This window comes from Arctopsyche grandis, chromosome 12, assembly GCF_051622035.1.
Source record: "Arctopsyche grandis isolate Sample6627 chromosome 12, ASM5162203v2, whole genome shotgun sequence".
NCBI classification, from domain to species: domain Eukaryota; kingdom Metazoa; phylum Arthropoda; class Insecta; order Trichoptera; family Hydropsychidae; genus Arctopsyche; species Arctopsyche grandis.
The window spans coordinates 5,895,029-5,921,443 of NC_135366.1; the positions used below are offsets into that span (position 1 = coordinate 5,895,029).

Here is a 26,415-nt window from a genome sequence, read left to right on the forward strand (position 1 = left end):
TGATATACGAATCGCGATGATTTCCCCGAAAATTGCTGACGACACCTGCATAATTATAATCTGGTAAAACACAACAACAAATGCCACACACATAAATGTCACGAATTCGAATAATAAAAACTAGCTGTTGAAGATCCGCGATGTGATCCTGAAAAATGTGCTACGGTAGATTGAAAGACAAAAACTGGCAGAATATCAGATTTATTTCTCATGATACAAATATGATACTATCTTATTTACATTTAAAAATTGCGTGCAACCTAGCCTAACCAACCAATCTGAAGACTCAACCTATGTATATGTATATGTAGTACATAAAATTTGGTCAAATTGATTATGATGTATGTAGTGGAGTGTCACAATTTTGTCAAAAACTTAAGGTTGTGGCTATTTGCAGGTATTACATCTGCGAATTATTGGCTATTTGCAGGTACAATATCTGCGACAGGCGCAAAGCCTTCTGCGCATGCGCGTGAACTTATAATCCGATTATAATTTCTTACATTTAATGTATGCTAGACCTGTTTAATCAATCGTTCATTATACATCAGGCAAATAAATTTCGCACGTTATTATAATAGATTTATATCATTTAACTAGTTCGCGGCTTGTACTTGTATGTAGGTATTATACGTTGTATTAGATAAAAATTATATTTTTTACTCTACGTCACTTTACGAGTTCGAACTAAATTTTAAGAGGTTTAAATCAAAATTTTAAATTTTAACAGTAAACACGCTGACAGTGACAGTTCACACGCATGCGCAGAAGGCTTTGCGCCTGTTGCAGATATAGTACCTGCAAATAGCCAATAATTCGCTGATATAGTACCTGCAAATAGCAAATAATTTGCAGATATAGTACCTGCAAATAGCCACAACCAAAACTTAAATACTAAACCAAGTTACGTTTGCACAATTTGTAGAGATTCAAAAGAAAACCAATTTATGTACTCCAAAATAAAACAGGCTTCAGCCAAAATAGCAATAATAATAATAGATACTCATTAATTGGTTTGGTCTTAAGTAGTGAATCACTTGAACTTAAAGGTTAAAAAAATAATATTTAATGGAAACGAAGTGTTCACGATTGTTCTGTTGTTTACTAATAACAAATAGAAGCGAATGATCTCTCTTCCGTTAAAATTGTTTAACAAAATAGATGTGCCACTTTATGGCACGTATGCATAGAATGACCCTAGCTATACATCTATTCGAAAATACAATTGTACATATGTAAGGTTTTTGATTACAGTTGTTCAGCAAAAGCTAAGTTAGGTTAGGTTATTTTATGGAAAAAATAAGTTGTTCCTAATAAATATTATAGCTATGTATATTGTATGTATATTTTTTATTTATTCCAGTGATAAGAATGAGCTCATTAAAATGTAGTACAATGTCATGATTTAAAAAAATTGAAATTGAGTGATAAATCGGCAAGCGAACGTCATTTTGTTTATCAAGCAAATAAAACAAAAGACGTCGAAAACAATAAAATTTAAAATAACTCATTATTTTTAAAATCACAAAAACCTTAAATTGATATTTTAACTCCTTCAATATTTTAGGTTAAGTCGAACTTTTGGCAAACTATATTATTACAATATATGTATGTATGTATTGAACTATACCTATTAAAATTACTCAATATATTACAATCTTCACGTTTATTATATTATTATTAACACATTCACAATAATACTCGGATACCTTAGAAACCTCTAGATAACTTTACTCGATGCGTCTCATCAATCGGTATTTAAATTGCATACTTATAGCCCCAATGTCATCCGAGTCGTCGAAATTAGCACATTAACATAAAATGTTTTTATTTTTTGCATCTTTTCCCATTAAAATATATTAAAACATGTCGGCTTCATTCCAGTATTACCCGTAAACTGAATTAAGATTTATTTTTTCACAAACTTTTCAACTGAAAAACTTTCTTTTCTCACATTAAATTTTGTTATCGTTCAATTTGATAGTTTCGAAACCAGGCTCGATATTGTTATCAATATCTGTCTTGAATTCAATATTGGTTTCCCCTACATATTCGCCATTTTGTGAGGGCTTCTTCGTCCTTGGTGGTCTTACTGGTGGTGGTGGAGGTGGAGCTTGTTTCGTCTTCTTCATTAGCAAATTCTTTATTCTATGGCCACCCTGGTAGTAGTAGAAGTAGAACAGTGCAAAGGATATGAGAACGATGAACAACGTGATGGCAGCAATGAGAATTCCAATCCAAGAACTTCCTTCTTCTTGAGGGGTACTTTCTGTAGAAGTCGCCGTAGCGTTTGAAGATTCCGTAACAGTCTTCGAAGTAGTGGTCTTTCTCGTCGGTACATAAGTAGGTCTGGGCTTGATCGTTGTACCAGGAATGACAGGTTCAGCGGTCAATCCTATACCAACATCAGCACAAGCTCTAAACTCCTCTTGAGGTCCACACCCAACAGCTCCAGTACCATCAGAACAGGTGCCCCAATTATTCCCAGCTATGTACCGCCATTGAATTACGCAATGCTCACAGATCAAATCTTTAGGAAGCTTATATTGCATCTCATATATTTTATTACCTTCTTTCGGATAGTATTTAGTGACGACTTCTTTGGATTCAGGAGCGTACTGTTCCAGTAAGTTCTGATCCAAACATTCTTGAGTGGTATTCTCCATGTGAGGGCACAGTCTGAACTCGAAATAGCCATTGTGGTTGGCTGTGAGTTCGACACGTATAGTGATCACGGAATTCAAGAGATACTTTCTCACCGTGACCCCTTGGCCGAATCTGCCTCCGAATTCGTGAGGTCGAGGGGTTTTCTGGTCCCAGGCGTCTCCGCAGATTCCGCAATTGCCGTTGTTCTTGTTCCATTGGCGAGAGAATCCGCCGCAGTATAATTCGTGGTCGTTGTAGTTGTGAGGTGTTTGGAAACCTTGACGCCAAGCGGAAGCTCTGCTTGGTGGCTCTATCAAACGACCATGACCCAAAGCTGGTCCTACGGCCGTTAAAAGAATAAGACCGAAAACGAGGAGTATCATCCGAGGGCTGATCGCCATTTGAATATCCCACTGCAACAAGACAAAAACAACAGATTTAAACTATGGAAAAAGTTGTAAACAATAAAAGCATAGGATGTGTGCTCCATGTCCTATGCTTTTAATATACATAGTAATAAATAAAAGTACATAGTAAATGGAGCACCTATTGAATTGCCACTTAAAAACTGTAAGTGACAATTCAATTTGATTATACCAATCTTCTAGCTACATGTATGTACATATGTATGTATGTATATATCGAAAAAATTATATTCCTTAAAAAAATACGGAACGAGACATTGTACTTTTTAAAATGCATTTAGGTTGTCTTGTTGTATACATATGGATTGCTGATGCAAATTACAACCTGTAACACACCAGAAAACTATAATTCGGGGAAATAACGGGATAGCAGGTATAGCTTCGGTCCGCATATGTGTTTTATGTTCTATTATATTTGCGACTGCCAGTTGTATGTATTTCTTCAAGGATGTTGAGTATTGGTTGGTCATCGAAAGAACATTGTCCTAGATGTGGGATTGGGGGTAAAAACAATATATTTTCAGTCTCTCTTGTCGTCTGGTTCTGTTCAGAACTAAACGTTTTGCTTTTCTGTCTGTTTTTCTGGTTAATTTTTATTGTGATTTAAGTTTTCAACAATGTATTTTTTGCACAATATTTATGACAAGGTAAGATTTTTGCACTACTCGCATGCACTTCATTTTGGTTTTAATTTTTTTATTAATATAGTTTATACAAATGTTGATAAAGATCGGCCCTGTATATGTGCCTAGTTCAGGAAACTTTGGAATCGGGGGAAAAATTCGCTACCGCTTCAGTTAACTGCATATTTATTTGGTTACCTCGAAGTTTATGAGTTTTATCAACTTTAGAAAGACAGCGCGAGTTCTTGAAAAGAAGCTAATGTAAAAAATTTAGGAGACATCATGCGACGTTAGCACATAAAACCTGTTACGACGATATATGATAAATTAGCCACTTTCGAGCTATCTGAGTATTTACGTCATTTGCCATGATTCTTTTGAGCCGATTCGTAGAGCGAATGGAATCCGATGGGAAGAAGTGGTACCAAGAAGTACTGTGAAGTACGCTGTCTGTCTTGATTAACACGCAATTTTTTACACTTTCATCTTTCACAATAATTAACAGGGGGAAAATGGTTTTTTGTCACGTAATAGTTCAACAGCCACCATTCCATCTAAAAATTCACTACATTCATTTCTATAATCTTATATTCAATCAGATCAGTTCTATAGAAATCGTTGAAATAATTGTTTTGTTTAAAATTTTTGCACATATTACATCATTCTTTAAGAAATCAGCCTTGATCATCTTAATTAATAATATAAATGAATTATTAGCTATTTTCCTCACACAAACACAACACATGTATAGATAGTTGAAGTGAAAAACTAATAATTTATACTTCCTAAATTAAACACCCACGCTCGAGTGTTTACATAAAATGTTTGTATATACATATGTATGTATATAGTTTGGAATTTAAAAAAATCAGATTGTATTTACATATCGGTAGATAAGTAGGTATGTCGAAATCGCTCTCAGATAAAAAGCACGGTTACGATAAAAAAATAATAATCAAAATTATTGTAATCGTGTAACAGTAACTTTTTAGACCGAATCGTATAAATTATGATTACAATAAAAAAAAAGAAGTTTATTTTAAATGTATAATATTTTTTTTGTGTTAATTTTATTTATGTAGTTTGCATACAAAATTATAGATGTCGATGTAATAAATAATTGTAGGCATCAAAAATATCTTTTGAAATATCATTTTTGGCAATTTTAAGAGGAATAATATTTTTAACAGTGTGTGTAATCTATAAAATTATTAGTAATGAATATAATATCGATATTCAAAATATGAACAATTTAAAAAATCACTAAAAATTGACATGTAACACAATTTATTGAATTATTGGTAATAAAATAGGTTTAAATAAAAAGTAAGTACATACATAGTGTACATACATATGTATGTGTATGAATGTCATACGCAAACAAATCAATTTAATATAGAAAAATGAGAGTAAAATGAAAATAAAAAAGTATGATACGGAAGTAACAATCGGTTTTTGGCCACAAAACGACGATTTTATTTATAATGTAATTTAAATTAAAGGATTTACTTGAAATAAAATTGAAGATTTACCCTTTTCAATGTCAATTTGAAATCAAAAAGGGTCAATTTGAAATGAAAAAGGATCAATTTGAAATGAAAAAGAGTCAATTTGAAATGACAAAGGTCAATTTGGAATGCAACATCTGTAACATTATTTTTCTTATATTTCTTATGTTTTTCTTAAAGTTGCTTTTTTATTGTCAGAGAAAAATAAAGTAAATGACTTTTGTGAGTATTCAGTGATTATTAATTAACGAATTTGTTTTTTGCTAATCAAATTTTACTGTATCGGTTTAGTTCTAGCACCTTTGTCAGTTGTTCGTTTGACCACTCTCGTTGACATGACTTCGTGTTGCCGAAACATTACATTTTCAATACAAAACGTACGTTCATTCAATAAAATTATATAGAACAATAGTCCGTTTTACTTCGCAGAGTTTCCTCATACAATATGGTAAAATAAAAGAATAGTCTATTTTACGTATGTTCCGTTTTTTCATCAGATTTCTATTTATTATAAACGTCAACCGGAAAAAGTCTTGCAAAATCACCAGCGCCATTACTGTTGAAAAAAGTGTCAAATTCATTAGAATTAAATTATATCAACGTCAAAGGATTGACCAATAAAACCGCCATATAATTAATAATTCATAGAAGTAAAAGTAGCATTATGAAAAACCGACACTCCGATATACATATTATACAGTATATGTACATTAAGCATTCATATCACGGACTTACTTACCGATAAGTCAGAATAATTTATTTGTGATAAAGATTCGTCCAGTGGGTCAGTTGTACGATGACCCCGTTCAATAGAACGTGTAATCGATTCAAATTGCATTAATAATAATAAGAAACAAATAAAAAATAATACAACCGAATGCATATGTATCTTTAAATAATAAATAATCACCGGTCGAAACTGTCTGAGAGATGAAAGTGCGTACTTTCAAATCGGCAAGTCGATGAAGAGTCTCGAATTTATCGAACACGTTGATGATGATGATGATGATGATGGTGGAAGTCCGAAAAATTAAACATTCACCGGATGCAAAACGAGTCTTGTAGATCTCGAATAATTAAAAAAAAGCCCATAATTTTGCTCCTACGTTGTAATTATACTATTTAAAATATAGTGATAAGTAATAATGAGTGAGATTGTACAATTAACATTGATTCAATGATCATAAATAATTGCGCTTTGTTATGTTATCTTCGACAGGGACGGACTTGACTGCCGAGAATTAGAATTTTCCAGTGGATTTTCAACTTGGAGAGATATTCCCGGCCTCCCGGAGGCCCTGTCTGTTATTTATACAGTATATAAAGCACTTATACTGTATAAATATGTCTCTAATAGTCTAAAATATATAAAAGTATAAAAAAATAATTCAGATAAAATGAAATGGACTGGACTGAAAACTGAGTAGGGAATTTCCAAGTAGGTTATTGTATGATGAATGTTTTAACGTATTAAGAGTGGTTTTCCATTGTCTTCTGAGAGAAGGAATAGAAGTTAGAGGAAGGAACGTTTTGAATACTTTTAGAAATCTCAACCCATCGGAAATGTTCCAGTTTCCTAGTAACACTATTCGTTTCTTATCTTCATCATGTATTTGTTACAGTGAAATTGTTATTCTCAGGTAAGATTACAAATTCACTTCTTAATGTCGGTGAAATTATAATTCAATAAATTGAAAAATATCAAAAAAGTAGTGTTTAATAACTGAAGCTTTATTGATAGTTAAAACTAGTTTTTAAAAAAATTTGAAATAAGTGAACTCAAAATGTTAAATGAAAAAAAAGTATTTTTATATTCCAACGATAATATGTGTCTCATTCAGTTTCGGGTGAATGTAAATTCTGGTCGTCGTAATCAGAAACTTAATTTTCATAGTTATATATCAATAAATTATTATATCGTAAAACTTATATATTGTAAAACCGAAACGGTGTCTGTAATTCATTTCTGATTGGCTGTTATCAAAGTCCTTTCTGATTGGCTGTTGTCAAAGTCGTTTCTGATTGGTTGGATTGATCAAATACGTTTGTGATTGGTCGGTCGTTAAATAATGTAGTTTTTTTTCGATTCAAATAAATTTAGTAAAAAAACAAATGAAGATTTACCGAGCGAAGCCGGGTAACACCACTGGTCATTCTATAAAATAATCTTAATTTGGTATTTCGCTGTCATTTAACTGTCAAAAATTATAATTTCACTATATATTTCACAATAGGGGCCAGTGAAAATGTAATTTCCGTAGTGAAAATATAACTATACCCAGTGTAATTATGATTTCACTGCTGTTATAATTTCACCGTAACATATACATATAGAAGATTACATATGTATAATAGGTACACAGCTGAGATAATTTCCTTAATATATGTAAGTGTGTAGCGGCATAACCATTTTTCGATTTAGCTAGTTATGAAAACAACTCCCAATCTTCTCAAAGCAAGGTTAGAGATTGAATCTTTTGTTATAATTATTGGGTAGATATTACTAAAATACTAACATATGTATGTACATAGCTGAGTATAGTATTACATTTAAATATACATAGTTAAAAAGAAATATAGAGCACTGTATGCTCGGCAGAAAAAGAAGAGATAGGAAACGGAATACGGGGGTGAGAAGTAAGACAAAGGTGTTGATGTTATGGAGAGAATGAAGAGATTGAAATGGACGGGTCACGTGGCTAGAAGAATGGACAAAACAACTGCTGGGATCAGAGAAATGTAATAATAATAGAAGGGCCTTTACGAATAAATAATTTTTGTCAATATTACGCGGTACGACTCTATAAATACGCTACAACGCACGGAATACAATCGGATCAATTTACTTATAAAAAATTATGTATCCCATGTTGTTTATTGTGTGTTTTTGAATGCATTGTGTAATTTTTACCGATGCTTGCCCATCTTGCGAGTAATATAAACAAACAGAGACGTTTTTATCGGACATACGTCGAGCACCAAGCATCAAATACGACTGATGCTAAAATTATTTAGGATTGTCTGTGGACAGTCGTCACTTGACAACAATATGACGCCTAAAGCCACTTCTATTAATATAACATTTCTCTGGCTGGAATGGTCGCAAAGAAGATGGGTGGATGAAATTAGAAAAATGTGTGGGGTGGGATTGATCAGAGTTGCGCAAAACCGAGACGAATGGAAGCACGTTGGAGAGGCCTTCATCCAACAGTGGTGGTGAATAAATGATGAAAAATAAATACAGTTTTCACAGATCACATCAACGCCGTCATGATGACATATATGTTTGAGACATAAACATAATGTATATTTATTTATAAAGTCACAAGAATATTATGAATATTGTGTATAGAATATCATCTTCTCATTTTGAGGGACTTTCATCGACCATCATACAAGATACTGGTTAATCTATCTATGTATGTATGTATATACCACAGGGCATTTACATAAATACATCATTAATCGAATAGGTATACATAGTGATAAATAGTAATAGGTAAGATTAGGTATACATTGACCAACAGTTTGGTGACTCAATATACAACATAATAGAATCTAATTGCGCTTTGTCCATTATTATGCACGTATCTTCACGCCCTGATTTGAATTTGGTTCGAAGTTACGACGGTTGCGAAACGCGAGCCGCAGTTTGGTCGTCTTGCGTTTGGTAACAACATAGCCTCTGGTTCCAGATTGAGGTCAGCTGGTGGTACCCAACTTTGGCGACCGTTTGAAGAAAGTGACCTTCCGCAGACCAGGACTGGTTGGCTTGGACACAACCGGTAATATTCTCGTTCTGGTACTTCTCTTCTCGAGGAGTGCTCTTCAATCTGCGAGGTTCTCATCTGTCGCTAATCAAGTTCAAGATTAACGCTACTTTCGATTGATTGGTTGAATATTTTCTTGAATACATGCACAGGTATATGCTATTTTATTGTACCTGTAGATACTGCTGTTGTCACCGTCTGCCTACTCACCGTTGAAGGTATCAAATTAACAGGTTTAAATATGATCTACGCCAGATATCTTACGGTATGCTATATTACATATATTTGCAAATGGTTTAGAAAAGTGGATATACCGTACTAAAGGATACGGTAAATGTGCGAAGCGGTGAATGTACATAAGTACATATGTATGTATGTAGATGTCTTAATAAGAATATTTCAGTAAAAAAATATATAATTTCAATGGTATGAAATTGAAGAAATTGTAAACAGGTTTTGAGCCCTTTCTCCTATTGTGCCTTAAACACTGACAAGAAATCAAACATAGAAAAGCCTTGTAAAAATCATAAAATTTTATCTATTGTTACTTCGTGCATAGAAGTAAATATGTAAAAAAATAGATAATGATCACTAGATCAGAAACATAATTAAGTACAGTAAAAAGATTTTAATAATGTAAGGCTTTTAAAAATCAAAATCAATGGATCTCAAAAGCTAAATATTATATTAAAATTTTCAAGATGTGAAAGTATCGGCTCAGAGTGCATGGTTCCGCCCAGACAACAAAAAAGTACAAGGCTTTCCATAAAAAGATAAATCGACAGCAAAATATTCACAAATAAATTTGACGTCTCTCAATATTAAAAGGTTATTATTTTACTAATGTTGTGCCCGATGAAATATCATCGCATGGGTTATGGCGTTAGAAGTTATTAAATAAAAAAATTAAAAGAAATGTGTCGGCCCTGTGTTCGATCCGCACACGGTCATATTTTTTACATACCTCTCCTTATTTCAAATACAATACATTTTAAATATATTAACATTTAATTGTTTAATGGGAAAAAATGGTAAAAACTACCTACCTACAATGTACCTACATATAAACAATATAAAATACCAATAGAAATATTAATTAATTAATTAAATACATTTGCAATAGGTGGCGCTAAATGCTCAGAGACTTATCAGCCTAGTGGAAACATTAGTAGCAAACAATATATATAGAAGTTTTTTGTTGATCTGTTATTATGTTCGTATTATATTCGTACGTTTTGTTGGCAGTGTTTGTTGCATATGTCGAAACGACTATTATAGTACGGCGAGTGTTATCTCACACAGCCACACACACAGAATAGCGCTATTATATGTACATATATATGATATATGTATAAATAAATCTGAAAGCCTTTTTGTTTGTTGCTTACATAATTCTAAGCGGTTCCAAATTTTTGAATTGAATTTTGTTTACATTTTAGAATCATTTTTGGTAAGATGAAATTTGCACAGAAAATGCATGACAAAGCACAAAATCACAATATGTCAATCCATTCAGAAGTGGCGGATCGTGAGAATTCACAGTGGCAGGGCTGCATAAATTAATCGGGCTGTAGTAGCTCGTAATCGAATCAATAAAAATAAAATGTTTATTTACATGGGCGTGCAATGAAAGACGAAGTTAGTTGTGGTAGAAGTAGTTTATTATTATTGATCCGTTGGCCAGCCAGCTCCGAATGAAGCACGGACCACAACCGCTGAATATTTATACCCAACGTGTACAGAGAGATCATTGGTGCATGGGTCGCGAGACCTTATTGGCTGTTGTATACAGCTTGTTCATACGTCGAGGCCTTTTTGGCGCGAAAGCGCGATTAGGCGATTAGGGATGTTAAACCGGCGGTACACAAGCACCAATTACCTAATATCTAAGTTACAATAATACACTGGGAGGCCTGTAGCTTCACAGTTCATATGGACGAGCCACCACTAACGTTCAGTATAAAATAAATCAGCACAGAATATTCGATAGTAGTCGAAACCAGACATATAAAATGTAAGTTGGTACTATTGTAAAGAATGTTTTATAAAATTTGCTACATTTGTATATACAGATACTGGAATGGTTTCTAAAAATACATATCTCATCAGCACGGTCAAAAAATTATCATACTTACTTTATTTTTTATTTTTATTTATTTTATTTTTACATATTAGCCACAGTGATATTATAGAATACTTTAACGCGTCACAGACATATACGCATAATACAAATACTATGTATATATGTATAATACCAGACATATAAGCATAATACAAATACTATATAGGTAAAAAAAAAATTGAAATCATATTCAAATAGTGGTGGCATAGTGGGTAGGATGGTTCTTGCCAATGTGATGGAGGAACCACTTCAACAATGAAATCAAATAAATTGGCAAAACGATCGACTTGGAGTGACAAATATCTCCTGACTAGCAGCATTAAGATTATACTCAGAATAAATTATTTTTCAATCGAGGTCAACTTACGAATCGATCCCGGCATCCACTCGGTGCTTAGTAACAACGCAACCGCCGAGCCATGCTGCTGGTTAAATTTAAAAGTACAAAACTCTTCTCTTTTCAGAACAGACCGCCCAAACAAACAATCAACGCAGTTCATCGCAGTTGCATTATCAATCAAAAGATTAATAATGCATTAACCCCTCAACATCCAAACAAAACATACATCATAAATCAAGCATAGTCGAGCTATCAAGGTCATAGAAAAAATTGTTTCGAACAGATCGCTATGAAAACGATTGAAAAGCGTGTGGGAAGGCTGTCGTTTCAATGGCAAGTCACCATAAATGGCAAATCGCCACGGACCGATTTCGCCAATCTTGCTGATCGTGTTTCGAAAATAAATCACCAAAAGTGCGTACTGGATGATTGTTTTACCAGTGGGTGATGCAAATGAGGTCAACACGCCTAAATAAATACAAAAATGATAATTAAATTACATACGTACACACACTATGCAGAAAAATGCATACATACGAACGATTAATAATAATGACATTATATGTATATGTATGTAAATACATGAAAGATTTTGGTCCAAACAGTGTACAGTTTGTTTGTGCACATGCATGTAAAAGGTTAATCAAACAATATGTCACAATGTAATTAGCGACTTTATTTATGTACACGTTGTGTCAGTTTCGAAGCGAAATAACGGCAAAATCGCAACATTAAGTACACAAATCGAGTTCAACTTAACGCCTCCATTTTAACTGGAACGACAAATTGAACAGTAACTTTTGCAAAAATTATCCAACCCACGAGAGAAATATAATATTTCAAGTATATATACAAGCTTCACGAATACTTGTATAAAAAAAAGAAAATAATAGAAGGCAGCAATATATTGTTGCTGTTATTACCAATGTATTTCAAAGTATTAATATATTTTTTAAATTTGATATAATATAGGTAGTATTGAACCTGTTCCCCCGTATATCATCCCCCGAACTTATGTAATGGTTGTATATCATTCCTATATGTCCTGAATATTTTCTTTATAATTTTAACGATGCTCCCACTTTATAACTTGGTGCTTTAGATCCTTTGTACAGAAGTAGACTCTGTCCTTATCTTCTTATTTAATGTTTTTGGTATTTTTTTAACCAGCAGCGTGGACTAGTGGCTAACATGCATGCTTACGAACATAGTGGTCACGGGTTCGAATCCCACTGGTTGCTGCTGACCAGACCTTGGTTTGTGACTCCAGGTCGATCGTTTCCTATCAGAGTTTTCCAATTTATCTTATTTTCATTGAAACGATTCCTGCAAAATTAGGGTTTCCCTTCCCATTTTCTCTCGCAAAATCTCGAATTATTATATTATATCTCTAGGTTCGCCGTTTCCATTGAAACAGTTCCGACAAATTGGCAATTTTCGAGTTTTCAGCATCTCGAATTTCGCTGATTCGTATAAAAATACTGCAAATTCGTTCATAAATATCTCGAAAATTTCGAGTTTCTAAGTATCTCAAAATTTGACGATTTATATTTAAAAAAATGCTCCGAAAATTTAAGTGTATCAAAAATTTGTCAAAATTTATCCATATATGTAGATACGTATGTCTCTATGATGCTTTGTTAAAATTATTCTAAAAAACTAATGTTGTATATCTATATTTATAATTGGCCAGGAAGGCGAATATAACAATATCGAATATATCCTGTTAGGGTTTCCTGGTATATACTATGTTACAGTGAAAGCATACTCGTATTTCAAGTGAAAATATGTATATTTTCACCAATTCAAGCAATGAAAATGTATCAAAAAATGAATTTACAACGTTTAACTCTCTAAATTTAGCCCTAACAACCCAATCTTGAATGAATAGGGCCAACCCTTACTTAACCTTACCTATACTAACCCTTAAATAATACCAACCCTAACAATATAATCTTAAATGAATAAAACCAACCCAGAAAATGTAACTGGTTATGATTTCACTAAAACGTCAATGAAAATACATTTTCACTGTCACATATACATATTTATACGTAAAATAAAATAAATAAGTACGCCGAAGATTCGAAAACCGGACAGTGTCAGTTTATATGTATGTGCTGTTGAAATGTATATTAATCGTTTTAACCTTTAAAAACGCGGTAAGTATGTACAAGCAGAATTTTATTTTGAAATTCAAAGAGTGCATATTGCGTTCGATGTCAAAAGGTTAATAATAGATGGCTTGACTGTCAGGTTTACATATCTTGAGATTGACACATATTTATTATATAATATATACATACATACATCGTGCAATTTATATAATATTACAACGTTTACTTACGTGTAATGAACAATGGGTGTCATGTGAAATGTTTAGGGCCAATACGTGTTGTTTATGAAGGACAACGTTAACAACGAATTAAAAACGGTGTTAATTCCAGCGATTGAAAATACGAGCTATTTATTACTCTTGGATCTACATATGTTTATCTCATCGCATCTTCACTCTTGGAATGGGATGCTTCGATACTATAATATTTTATCCGAGTCTATCCATGACCATCTTTCGACTCGAGTTGGAGAATTTCTTACGTAGAGTCCTCTTATCTCCTAGTTCAATGTCCTTCTTGGTCTTCCAACTGGATGTCTCACCTTGGAAACTTTTTTTCGGAATGCATTCACCCTCCCAACATCCTTTATATGTACAAGCTCCAAGCAGGTAAACTGGTATTTTTCATCGTTCAACATCTCATTCTTTACATTTCAGAATCTGCCTCTTAATAGAAAAATTGAAGCATCTTACTTCAGCTGCTTAAATTATTGACCACAACCTTTTCACAAGGCATTTGTAAGCCAGTTGACAATGCGATGTTTAATTGTTATTGAGCAACAATGCAACACCTGGCGTAATTTAAATTTGATATTGCTTATTCATCACAAAAATTGCTCGAAATTTAAACCAAATTAACGAAAATCATATTTATATATTTGAATATCATATATCGACGTCTCCGTGACGAGCCGAAATGTGAAATTACCGAAAACGCAAATATCGGAAGGCAAAGATCAAAAATCGAAAGATCTTAAGTCGAAAGATCAAAAAAAAGGGTGCATGGTAAACGGTACATACTTCATACAACAAATTTAAAAACGCTAATTTGACATATTCGTTGTATGACGATCCACGAGCGGCTATACATCTTCTAATTTTTGTATATACATGTATATAGCTTTCTGTATTTATACAGCTACTGCGAAATCCGTCTGTTGCAGCTATATATGTAGCCTGTCTCCCTCACGGGCCCGAAAGTGAAACGCCCGAAAACGCAAATATCGGAAGGCAAAGATCGAAAATCGAAAGATCTCAAGTCGAAAGATAAAAAAAGGGTGCATTGTAAACGTTACATACTCAATTAGTTTGCGCGAGCAGGATACAACAGGAACAAGAGGAACAGGCTTTTCCTCCCGTATTAATGTGCGCGCGCAGAATACGGGAGGAAAAGCCTGTTCCTCTTGTTCCGTGAGTATGTACCGTAAACAATGTGTGCCGCGAATATCCAGAGGTTACGATGCTCTGCTCTACACACAGTACCACTCGGAAATGCCAGAGTAGCGAGTAAACTGAAGCTGGCGACCACGGGACCACGGCAGAAAGCGACTGTCTGAACTGAATTACGAACCGGTTCTGCTCACCACATGGTGAACGGGATAAACAAAAACACGTTGACATTTGAGGATACACCAACAATATACAAAATTTATTTTATTTTTTGTTTGGGAGGATGTGTGTGTGGGACAGTGCTCCAGATGCCTTTAAAGACAATCCTACATATGTACTTGTAAATATGCAGAAATATAATTTTATTTTATTTGACATACATATATATCAGGAAGGCCTTACAGGTAAACCCCAATGTGCCTTCCTGGCCAATTAAATTACAAATCACAATTCAGCATTTTTTCAGCACTGAATTACGAGACACTGAAAAACTCGCAAATCAATTTGTACACAAACTTATTTATTGCACATTAATTAATAACAAATTATAGGTGACATATCGTATAGGAGGGATTTTTAGCCAATTTTTTCCGGGAACCGTTTCAACAATGAAATCAGAGAAAATTGGCAAATTCTGATAGGAAACGATCAACCTGAAGTCACAAATCCAGGTCTAACCAACAGCATACTCTGAAAAATTCATTTTTCATTCGAGGCCCGGGCCCTGGGATCGAACCCGGCGCCTCTCGACGCTAAGCAGAAGCTTAACGACCGAGCTATGCTGCTGGATATGAAAATGAATTACAAAAAACATCAGTTGTGAGAGAAGTCACATCCCAAGACAATGGCAATGCCCTCAAACACTATCCCACAGCTCCAAAAGTCTTAGTTGTAAACGAACCAAGTCTATAAAACTTCAGCCTACAACTATTAACCACCTCATGGATACATTAATGTGCACGTTTACGACATTATAAACGTGCATTATATCGTCGATTATGTTCCCATACATTTCTCTCGATTGTTGTGCGTGGAGAAGCCTCCATTGAATAACGACCGCGTGTCATCGCATACACACAATAAGCGCCACATTTACCTTCGAAAGTGGCCATTTTCACGCAACTTTCCACTCAATTTGCGATGCACTACTCCGCGTGCTCCCCTTCAGCCTCGCCTAGTTCGATTCCCTCTGACGTAAGTCCGGTCGCTTTTCACTTCCAGGCTATATATTTCGTTGTAAGAACAGGTCCGTTAATTATACACACTTTCGTTTGTTCGATTTTTTTCCGTCGGATAATTTCGTTTGATGGTTGTCATGTCCACAGCGTTTCTATGGTGGCAGTGCGGTTCGCTTCGCGTGTAATTTTGGTCCGAAGCGGCGATATCGTGAGCATTCCCGTTATGGATGTTTCATATTTTTATTTAAGGCTGATTAATAAATTTATAAAATTCTTTAAAATTTCAGGTATTAAATTGAAATCGCATATTAAGAGTGTCACGAAACGAAATTTTATGATTTTCAAGAGATCTTGAATATGCTAACCAATAATTGGAATTGCTGATACTATAGGTTCATTATAAAGTTCGTCGACCGATAAAAATCGATCTCCAATGTTCAATGATGGTATACATACATATGTTACAGTTGAAGTGTATCTTCAAGTAGTAATATATTTTGACTGGGTGACCGTGAAAAAGTCGAAAATATTCGTTTATCATGCATACATATGAAAAACGGTTATTATATTTATCAGTGGCGTGCGGTAAAACTCTCTCTTCCCCCGTCGTACATCCTCACTTAATTTGCGCGAGCAGAATACAACAGGAACAAGAGGAACAGGCATTTCCTCCTGTATCCTGCGCGCGCACATTAAACAAGGCTGTATGACAAAAAGAGAGATAATTTCACTGCATGCCACTGATATATATTATATATACATATAGGAAACGCGCAGATTAAGTCAGAAGTATTTATTATAACATGATGTCGTCGGGCTTGTTCTCCAACAAGTGACCATAACATCACGCATCCGGTCTCTCCCATGCATACCACACACATACTTTATCCCTAGCAGTTTGACCAACCACACATACGGCTCGGCTCGTTTAAAAATCATTCCTACATACATATTACCGTTTACCATGCACCCTTTTTTATCTTTCGATTTTCAATATTTTCCTTCCGACATTTGCTTTTTCGACCTTTTCACTTTCGGTGCCGTGAGGTAGAACCATTTTGACTAGTTGGAATATATTCCGTTTAAGCCGTGTAAGTCGATTCATATGGCGAATTACATTCCAATTGGTCAAAATTTATTACAACTGAAAATACAGTTCAACTATATGTTGTTACCAGGTAAGATGTAGAGGTTAGGTTTTCGTGAAAGCGTCACTCGACTAGTAAATTGAGTTGGAAAGTCGCATTTTTATTTTGAATATATTCTTAGAGTAATCGTAATACGGCACTCGTTACCTTTAGTTGTAATACCTAGCAAATTGTTGTAATAACGCATTACTTAATTCCAAGGCATTCGTAAACATATCAGAGCTGTCAAAACTCAACTGTTGTATTACAACTGGTGCACATTTTTGAAAGTGTATTTGCGCTTGTAAAGATATAATTTACTATTTGAATTGTATTCGAATATGAATGAACTAAAACGTCAATTAGAATATATTACAACTGAAAATACATTTCGACTGTAACATATACAATGATATTGTTACGTACGCCGTGGATTGAGCGAATTGTACTTAGACCAACGGATATCTGTTATCGGTTAACTAAATGCATGCACTTACTTCCAAAGATTATATCTGGACTCTAAGTGCATTTAGGCTAAACAATGACCGTTATTAGTTATTTCTCAGAATCGGTATGGGAAGACCCAATCTCTTGGAAATACATATCCGAATACGTGACTATACAACAGGTAAACAGATTATGCGTCCTGAGAGATCTACCCTTTATAAGGCGGTACGTAGGCGATATAATTCATTCTGGACGGAGCAGTGACAGTGTGTGTAACTCCTGAATCATCAATAAATGCTGTGAAACGACTGTTGGCCTTTTACTTGGATCCTCCACCCACCCTTACGCAACAATATTTTCAATATTTTGAATTACGACACTATTATCATATATGAGCATGCAGGATACATATTCAGAAAATATAGATAAAGAAAACTGTCGTAGTCATAGTACATACGATATTATAAAAATAGGTGTAAAAAATTAATGAAAATTGGATTGTTCAGTACATAAGTATTACATAGATAGAAGGTCAGAATTCTTTTGTGTAGGTTTTGTATGAATGTAAAATGGCCAGCTAATTTGTTTTAGACAGTCAAAAACGCCATAATTGATAGTTTTCCAAAAAAATCTGACGGGTAAATTAAATATTCATATTTATAACTATGGGTACATACTAAAATGATAATTTAAGGCTTGGTTTACTACCCAACTATTAGAATTACTTCTTCAAAAGATGTTAAATAGGAGTTCAATGCACATAAATAAATAAAAATTGTGCAAAATATGTATATAGAAACGAAAGACGATAATCTAAAAAAATCTTAAAAAATTCTAAAATATAATATTTTCTAAATTTTTAAAAACAGATACACCTTTATATATTAAGAATTATTGGCTCCTACTTAGCTGTCATGACCAGAGATAAGCTTTTGAACGTAGCAGTGTCCTTTGTGGCCTTATTGATAACGCTTATATATATATATTATAAATTAAATATATATAATAAATCTTTATAACATATAAAGGCTAGCAGAAATATAACAGACAGTGTTTTCTTCCATTATAACCTAAACGAGTACTTGGCAAATGAATTTGTTTTGAATTAGTCGGTTTTTGTAATTGGTCCTCGCACTTCATAGAAACATTCAACGCAAATATTAGATGTCTATTGATTTAAATCTAATACTTACAACCAACATATATTTCATTATAATTTTATAAATTATAATAATTCTCTGAATAATATTAAACAGTTGCCCAGTTCGACCAGCGAAATGCGTTTCGCTTGCCAAAATGCCTAACCCTTAGGGCTGGGCCTCACCGTGCGACTTGCGAGCGACTTGGTTGAGGGCGACCAGACTAATGCATGCAGGTAGATGGGACATGCCTAACGTGACCATTTATTTTTTTCCTCAAAACGGGACATCTACCATTTTTTAAAAGCGTCCTATTAGTTTACTTTCGCAAAATATTGAGCTAATTAGTTATATACATACATATGTATGTGTAGTCAAGAAAACGCATACTGTTTCATAGTTTTTATTTATTAATAAAAAGAACAGGAATAAACACGTGAAAATAAATCATTTATGTGGTCTTATATTTCTTTGGGGAACAAATTTGATAAAGTATTTTTGGTGTTGATTTCAAATAATAATGAAATTCTTGGCAGTGTTTGTTAAAATTTACTTTGGTAATTAGCATTGATTTAAGAACTGCGACTTGCAACTGTGTTTCACTTGTCCACAACTTATTCATAAGAGAAAAGACCCTTTCTATGGGTGCATTAGTGCCGGGCAGGCATAAAAATTGTTACCGTAGGTTGCTCTCTTTTTGGAAACGGGACATTTTGACGTCCCGAAGTTGTGCTTGGGGACAACGGGATAGGCTACCTAAAAATGGGACGGTCCCTTTCAAAACGGGACGTATGGTCACGTTAGACATCCCACACCCGTCAACTTGTTTGTCGCACACATTTTATTAAATTTTTTCGTGTCGCGCAACTTTGTCGTGGACGACAAAGCTGCACGGTGCGGCCCGGCCCTAAGGCAATCTATTATATAATATAAAAAGTACATATGTACATAGGTATCAAATTAAATTTCACATTCAAACTATATGTACCATATAGAAAGTCGAGCAATCAAAACATCAAATTGAAACTTAATAAATTAAGCACCGATCAAGAAAAGCGCCAACAATAAGGAACATGCTTAAGAAAATTTCTATCAACTAAACGAGCAAAGTGGAACTATAAATTTTAATTTATTAAAACGAGCATAATCTCGCACTAAAATCTCCACTCGGCGAGTCTTCTACGGGAAACTAAACCAATCTAAAAAAAACTGTATCTAATTTTCCGAACGACCAACACTTGGACCGCAACAATTTCACATCGATTAAACCAGTGCGGTTTTTATCGAACGCCGAACTTCACTGGAGCGTGTCGCAAATACAAGTACTTGACTAAAAACATTAACATAGAGTCAAGGTCCAATACTGGAGATAGCCATCATTTGCGTAACCGATTTCCCCACTGAAGATCTTCGATGCACACGACCGACTAATTTGAATTTATTTTGGTCTCTTTTTAAGGAATGCATTGCGCAAAATATTAACGAATCCTTGAACCCACTTGCGAAACCTACGCGACGATCAAGTACGTTGAACTTAAATACATACGTGTGGGTTCTTGGGATCCAGATCTGATTTTGAGCTCTGTGTCGTCTGCTATAGTGCTCGTTGGTGTCTTCCGTGTGTAAACAATGTGTTGTGAGCTTTTACTTGTCCTTCCGTGTCTTTATATGAATCTACTGGGTGTATGTAATGTCGTGTTTATTATCTGTGTTTGATGTTCTTCGTCGTTTGTATGTGGTATTTTATGATGCGGTGATTTTTTCAATTTCAATTAGAGTGTAGAAACGTGTCTGGTAACTGAATCGGTTAATCTATGTAGTGAGGAAAAAAATGGTGATTAATAACGGTGCTGTCTCATGAGAACTCTTCGAAATTGCAAAAGAAATTTTCGGTTTCATTTTTTTTCTCTTACCCACGATGAAATACAATTTGACTTTGACGTAATAATGGCTTCTGATTTCAATATATTTCGTATTTTGTTCAAAATATTTGCATACGAATCGGACATGTCCATGGTCAATGTTCAAGATTTCTGAGTTTTAATTGCATACAAAGTGCAAACTATTTAATATGATTAATATTATTCTTCTTCGATTTTCTTAACGTCTCAAGGTCTATTCATACTATACAGCAGTTCACGGCTTCATCGCGTCATAGTAGTTCACGTAAACGACAGTTTCTATTCATACTATACAGCACGTGCGCTTCGTTGCACCAATTTGCAATACATACCTCGAGATTCGTTTTCTTAACTTTTCGTTTGCTTAAACAGTAGTTTGTATATTATATACAAAAATGTTTTTTTATATAAATGTATGTAATATCTTTAATATACGAAACATATTGTGATTATCAATAGATTTTTAAGCTATTAACACACTTAAAAATATTGAAAAAACGTTTAAAAATTAGTTCTTACCATATTTTTATAAATAGTTAATGCTTATCTCGTAAAATAAGTATTTCACTATGTAAAACATTTTCATTATGTGTTTTGTATATGTACATATATACAAACATGACGACGAAATACACCGAAGAAGTTGGGCAAACGAGCCTTATTGCATGATGCTGGAACGAGATAGACCCCTATACATACAGCAACACACGTTTCGGCACGATCAGACAAGTTTTGGCCGAGTGCAAAATCGGCTTGCATACCTATATGCATTCATTAAAGATCTCGACGATATGGCGAAATATTGTTTGCGTTAGTACGTGTGCACTAGCTACTATGACATCACGTCGTGCGTGAATATTTCCACAGCAGCCAAAAAAAAAACAGTTTTGCTTGACAGATTACGTTGACATGTACTGCTGTATAGTATGAATAGATTTTGTCGGCTATTGCTGTTACTTCCTGTCACGTATACGCCACGTTAGACACGAATGTGTCCATGTAAAATGTGCCAAAGAAATATTGCTGGTTAGTTCTGTACTAATATGAATAGACCTTTAATCAGCTTCTTCCAGGAGAACTTTCTTTTGTTGGGACCAGAACCTGACGAAAATGTAATCCCAACCATTAACAAATTGTGTCCTACTCATAGATATAGAATAACTATATACATATATCTATGGTCCTACTCTTCTGAGTATTATATCCTAATCCTAATCATCCGTGTATACCTCTCTATACCTATTGTGAAGATGATTCACTTCAGCAGTCTTTCTTCAGATATCTTGAAAACGTGCTCTACTCAGTTTAATTAAAATGTCTTAATATGTATACAGATGTCCTGATTTTGAGATTAAAACTAAGAAAATCTACTGAATGTGGATATACCTAGCACCCTCCGTTAGAATACAAAACTGTTGTCTAAATATGAAAAGTCAATAAACCAATGTCTCAAAACTGAAAATTTTCAATAAAGGCAATCGATTTTTACAACCTGCTGGGAAACAAAATATGCCACTTCTTGTTTCTTCCACGATAACAACAACGAAGTTTCAGATTCGTCTTCAAGCCACATTCTGACATAATAAGATAAATCACATAACACGTTGCAAGTCGTACCTGATTCGGATTCAAAGGACAGTAGCTTTAATCCGTCCACCTGTATATTTCCTATATCATATTTTTTGTAGTGGTGGAATGAATGGAGAAACGAAATGTTTGTTTCCAGCATTTCCCATGTTTCTACATAAATATAATGAATGATATACGGCAACATAACGGTAGGCTGAAGAAATACATGCATATTACAGGCATATTCAAATAACTAAGTATAATATCTACTTACGTTACCCACACATGTGTATATGTAGTTGGCGTTCGCTTTTCGCTCGAGCAAGCAGAATATTGTGTATTTAAATAGACGTTGTAAATATTACAGGATAGATAACTCTATACTACGTACATGAACTTATCGTAATGCTTGAAAAATAGAAGGAAACGACAATGCTTTATTACAGGTGCGCTGCCACCAGACCGTCCGTTGTGAATTACAGTATTATGTACAAATCTATTTTTCATGTGTACGATCATTTCATGATAAATGCAGTCTGTTTCTGGAAAGCACTGATCCGAGATTGATAGGTTTATTGTGAAAATAAACAGCGGAAAACCCGTTGTCTGAATCTGCAGACATTTCGTTCTAGATACTTCGTGATATTCCATCCGTTTGGTAAACAATGTTCTTGGTCACGCTTCAATGGTCAAATCGTGTTCAAAACCGTATTTCTTCAGTGTTATTTTGTTCTTTTTTCACAAGGCAAATATGCATGTATTACACAACGCATAATTTTATGCATATGTACGAAGACACTTAACGGTACTAGAATTTTGCATTCTTCGTGTGAACCATCTTTAAATTACTTATTTTTACTTTCATTTACATAGATCATGATCCCTATTACAATACATATTTTCAATGGCGTCACTAGGGGTGGTGTCACTCGGTGCGTGGTGGTGTCACCTAAAAAATATTTTTTATTAATTATTAATATTTGTTGATTGTTATGACTAAAGCCCGGACAACCAAGGTGCCGTTCATTGTTCAAATATTGTAAATGCATTGTTAAAGGTTTGCCGAAGCTTTTTTACAAAGCATTTACAACATTTGAACAATAAACGGCACCTTGGTTATCCGGGCTCTAGTTATGACTTACGAGAGAGAAGCACCAAAAGAAAAGCTAAGTTCATACGTTGTTTCTGGATGGCGTCTCCGTCTGACTGAATCAGAAAACCTTCTTGCCTTTAGGTACATATGTATACTGATTTCTCAAGAATTCGAAAAAAAGCCAATTATGGCTCATATATGCTACATATCGAAAATCGAAAGATCTTAAGTCGAAAGATCAAAAAAAAAAGGGTGCATGGTAAACGGTACTATGTATATATAATATATATGAGTGGCATGCGGTGAAATTATCTCTGTTTTTGTCATACAGCCTTGTTTAATGTGCGCGCGCAGAATACGGGAGGAAAAGCCTGTTCCTCTTGTTCCTGTTGTATCCTGCTCGCGCAAATTAAGTATGTACCGTTTACCATGCACCCTTTTTTTATCTTTCGACTTGATATCTTTCGATTTTCGATCTTTGCCTTCCGATATTTGCGTTTTCGGGCGTTTCACTTTCGGGCCCGTGAGGGAGACCGGCTACATACATACATATATATGTAGCTGCAACTGACGGATTTCGCAGTAGCTGTATAAATACAGAAAGCTGTATATATGTATATACAAAAATTACAAGACGTATAGCCGCTCGAGGATCGTCATACAACGAATATGTCGAATTAGCGTTTTTAAATTTGAAAAATTTGGTGTCACCCGGTGCAGACGGAATTCACCGCACTGGCCTAGCGACGCTACTTCATATTTTAAAATCATAATATACAAAATGTCTTGAATTTCAAAAACTTTTCTATGCTCGCCGTGTGTTTTAAGGTCCATAAACATTATTCATTCGATTGACAATCACTATTAGTATGGGTTTGGGTCAGTTGTGTATAAAAAATGGCCTACGCAAAATTTCAAGCGGCCATTTCAAGAATTGCGCAAATAAAAAATATGACGATTCGACTTTTCCATTTGTTTTATTGTGCAGCAGTATTGTAATCTAAAGTCGTGCAGACTCTTTAAATATGAGAATTTCTGAAACTTTCGTTTCGACACCGACTCCAGCTCTGAAACAATGGCATTGGCAATCAATAGATTTGAATCTTGAATATTCATAAGGCAATGGAGTCACGTCGAAAAAAAAAATAAAAGAAAAATATTTTATTAAATAAAATTGTTTTTGAAAAACAAGTGAATATTTTAATATCACGAATGAGACAAATGTGAACCAGTCTAGATATGGATCGTCGAAAATCGGCTGAGTTGCATATTTATAGAAACGATGAAAAAATACATAAATTTGAAAGTAGTCGTAGCTTATGAAATGACTAATTGCATAAATGAATTTATCCAATTAATCAATTGTCGTCCCGTTGGCAAAACGCTGGACAATGACTTGTTACGCAAAGGAAACCGTAGAAATTGCAATTTCTTTGCTTTTATACGGTGAATATAGTCAGCTTTAAAATGACTTTCTATGCAAATCACTGTTACGACGTTGTAGTACAAAATGGATGTAAATTTATTTCGTTTGACTTTCTGGTCCAAATGACTGCCAATCCATTGCAAATTTACAACTTACCACTTACACTCTTAAACTACATAAATTTTCAAGGTACATATTATAACCATGCAATGTGTGACTTTTAAAACGGGTGATTATTATTTTTTTACATACATATGTACATACATATATACAAATATACCAGGAAGGCCGAACAGGTAAACCCTAATGCGCCTTTCTGGCCAATTACAAACAATGCAGAATTTTTATTACATAAGTGGCTGAATTACGAGACACTGAAAAACTAGAAATTAACAAGACATCTATGAATTTTGTACATAAATCATACTCAAATAATGGTGACAAATTGGGATGGATGTGTTTTTAACCAATTTAATGGCGAACTCTGATAGGAAACGATCGTCTTAGAGTCTCAAATATCTAAGTGTGACCAGCAGTATTACAGATAATATACTCCGAATAAATTCTTTTCAATCGCGGTCAACTCACAGGATCGAACCCGGCAATCTCTCGGCTCTAGATAAAAGCCCAACCACCGAGTCATGCTGCTGGCTATAGTATATGTATATAGATATTATACATATGTAGATATATAAATATAGGCTACTTAGTATATTCTGCTAGCAGAAATATCCTAAGTAACCTTCTTTTCTTAATAAAATCTTGTTTGTCTTCAAAACTTAAATCTTCTGAATGGTTTATCTAACAATCGATCGAGAATGCAACTTTCCAAGCGCTCCGCAATGATTTTTTCTGAGGGAATCGTTTCGTGAACCAAGTCCCTTGCCATATTTGGACTCAAGAAGTTGTATATAGATATGTACATATGTGCTATTTTAACAAAAAAAAATTCAGAATCATGTTTTATATACATAAATCAAAATATTCTTTGTAAAAATTCCATAAATGCTTGAAGAAATGAGTAAATTAAATGAGTACAGTAAAAAAATATCAATTTTCTAGTACCGCGAAGGGAATATAATTGAGACAACGAGGCCGTGCAAGCGAACGACGCGGAGGACCATACTATCTACTACTATTTCTACCAATACCTTAGGTATGTTAGAGTCGATTTCAGTTTCTGAACTTTGTTAATCTGAGTGAACAATATCAATATGGACAAAGATTTAAATTTTATTGTAATTGAATTGTCGATATTTTTAAATTTTAAATAAAAGATTTTAGGGGACTAGTAGCCTTGTTCCTCGGATCGAATGACAGCACGCCACTGATATAATGACCATAATACACAATAATAAGTGGACAAATAAATAGCACATCTGACATATAACGATATAACTCACTTAACATTTAATAACAACAACACACAAGTGAGATGAAAAACTCACAAAAAGTAATTGGACAGAGCATTATTTACTATACGAAAAAATAAGTATTATATTGGATATGTTCATACATATATATAAAAACGAATTATTTGAAGCTAATTTGAGTGGCATTTAAAAAAAATCAAAAAACGAAACACACATAATAACA

At 34.1% G+C, this 26,415-nt stretch overlaps 2 protein-coding genes across 4 annotated transcripts in view; one reads left to right on the forward strand and one right to left on the reverse strand.

The window, feature by feature from the left end:
• LOC143920042 (uncharacterized) overlaps positions 1-26,415 on the forward strand; it is a 366,222-nt gene that overhangs the window by 132,184 nt on the left and 207,623 nt on the right. The gene's annotated exons all lie outside the window — the stretch shown is intronic.
• LOC143920036 (uncharacterized) overlaps positions 185-26,415 on the reverse strand; it is a 34,732-nt gene continuing 8,501 nt past the window's right edge. Inside the window, exons 2-3 of one of the 3 annotated variants that reach the window (XR_013261302.1) lie at positions 917-3,059; positions 185-387 (exon numbers count right to left, since the gene is read on the reverse strand). Coding sequence is in view for 1 of the 3 variants with exons in the window: in XM_077442719.1 (XP_077298845.1) it covers positions 1,956-3,059 (1,104 nt within the window). In the remaining 2 variants the exon portion in view is untranslated. Of the gene's footprint in view, positions 388-864; positions 3,060-26,415 lie in introns of those variants that run through there. The other 2 variants (XR_013261301.1, XM_077442719.1) reach the window with 2 other exon arrangements.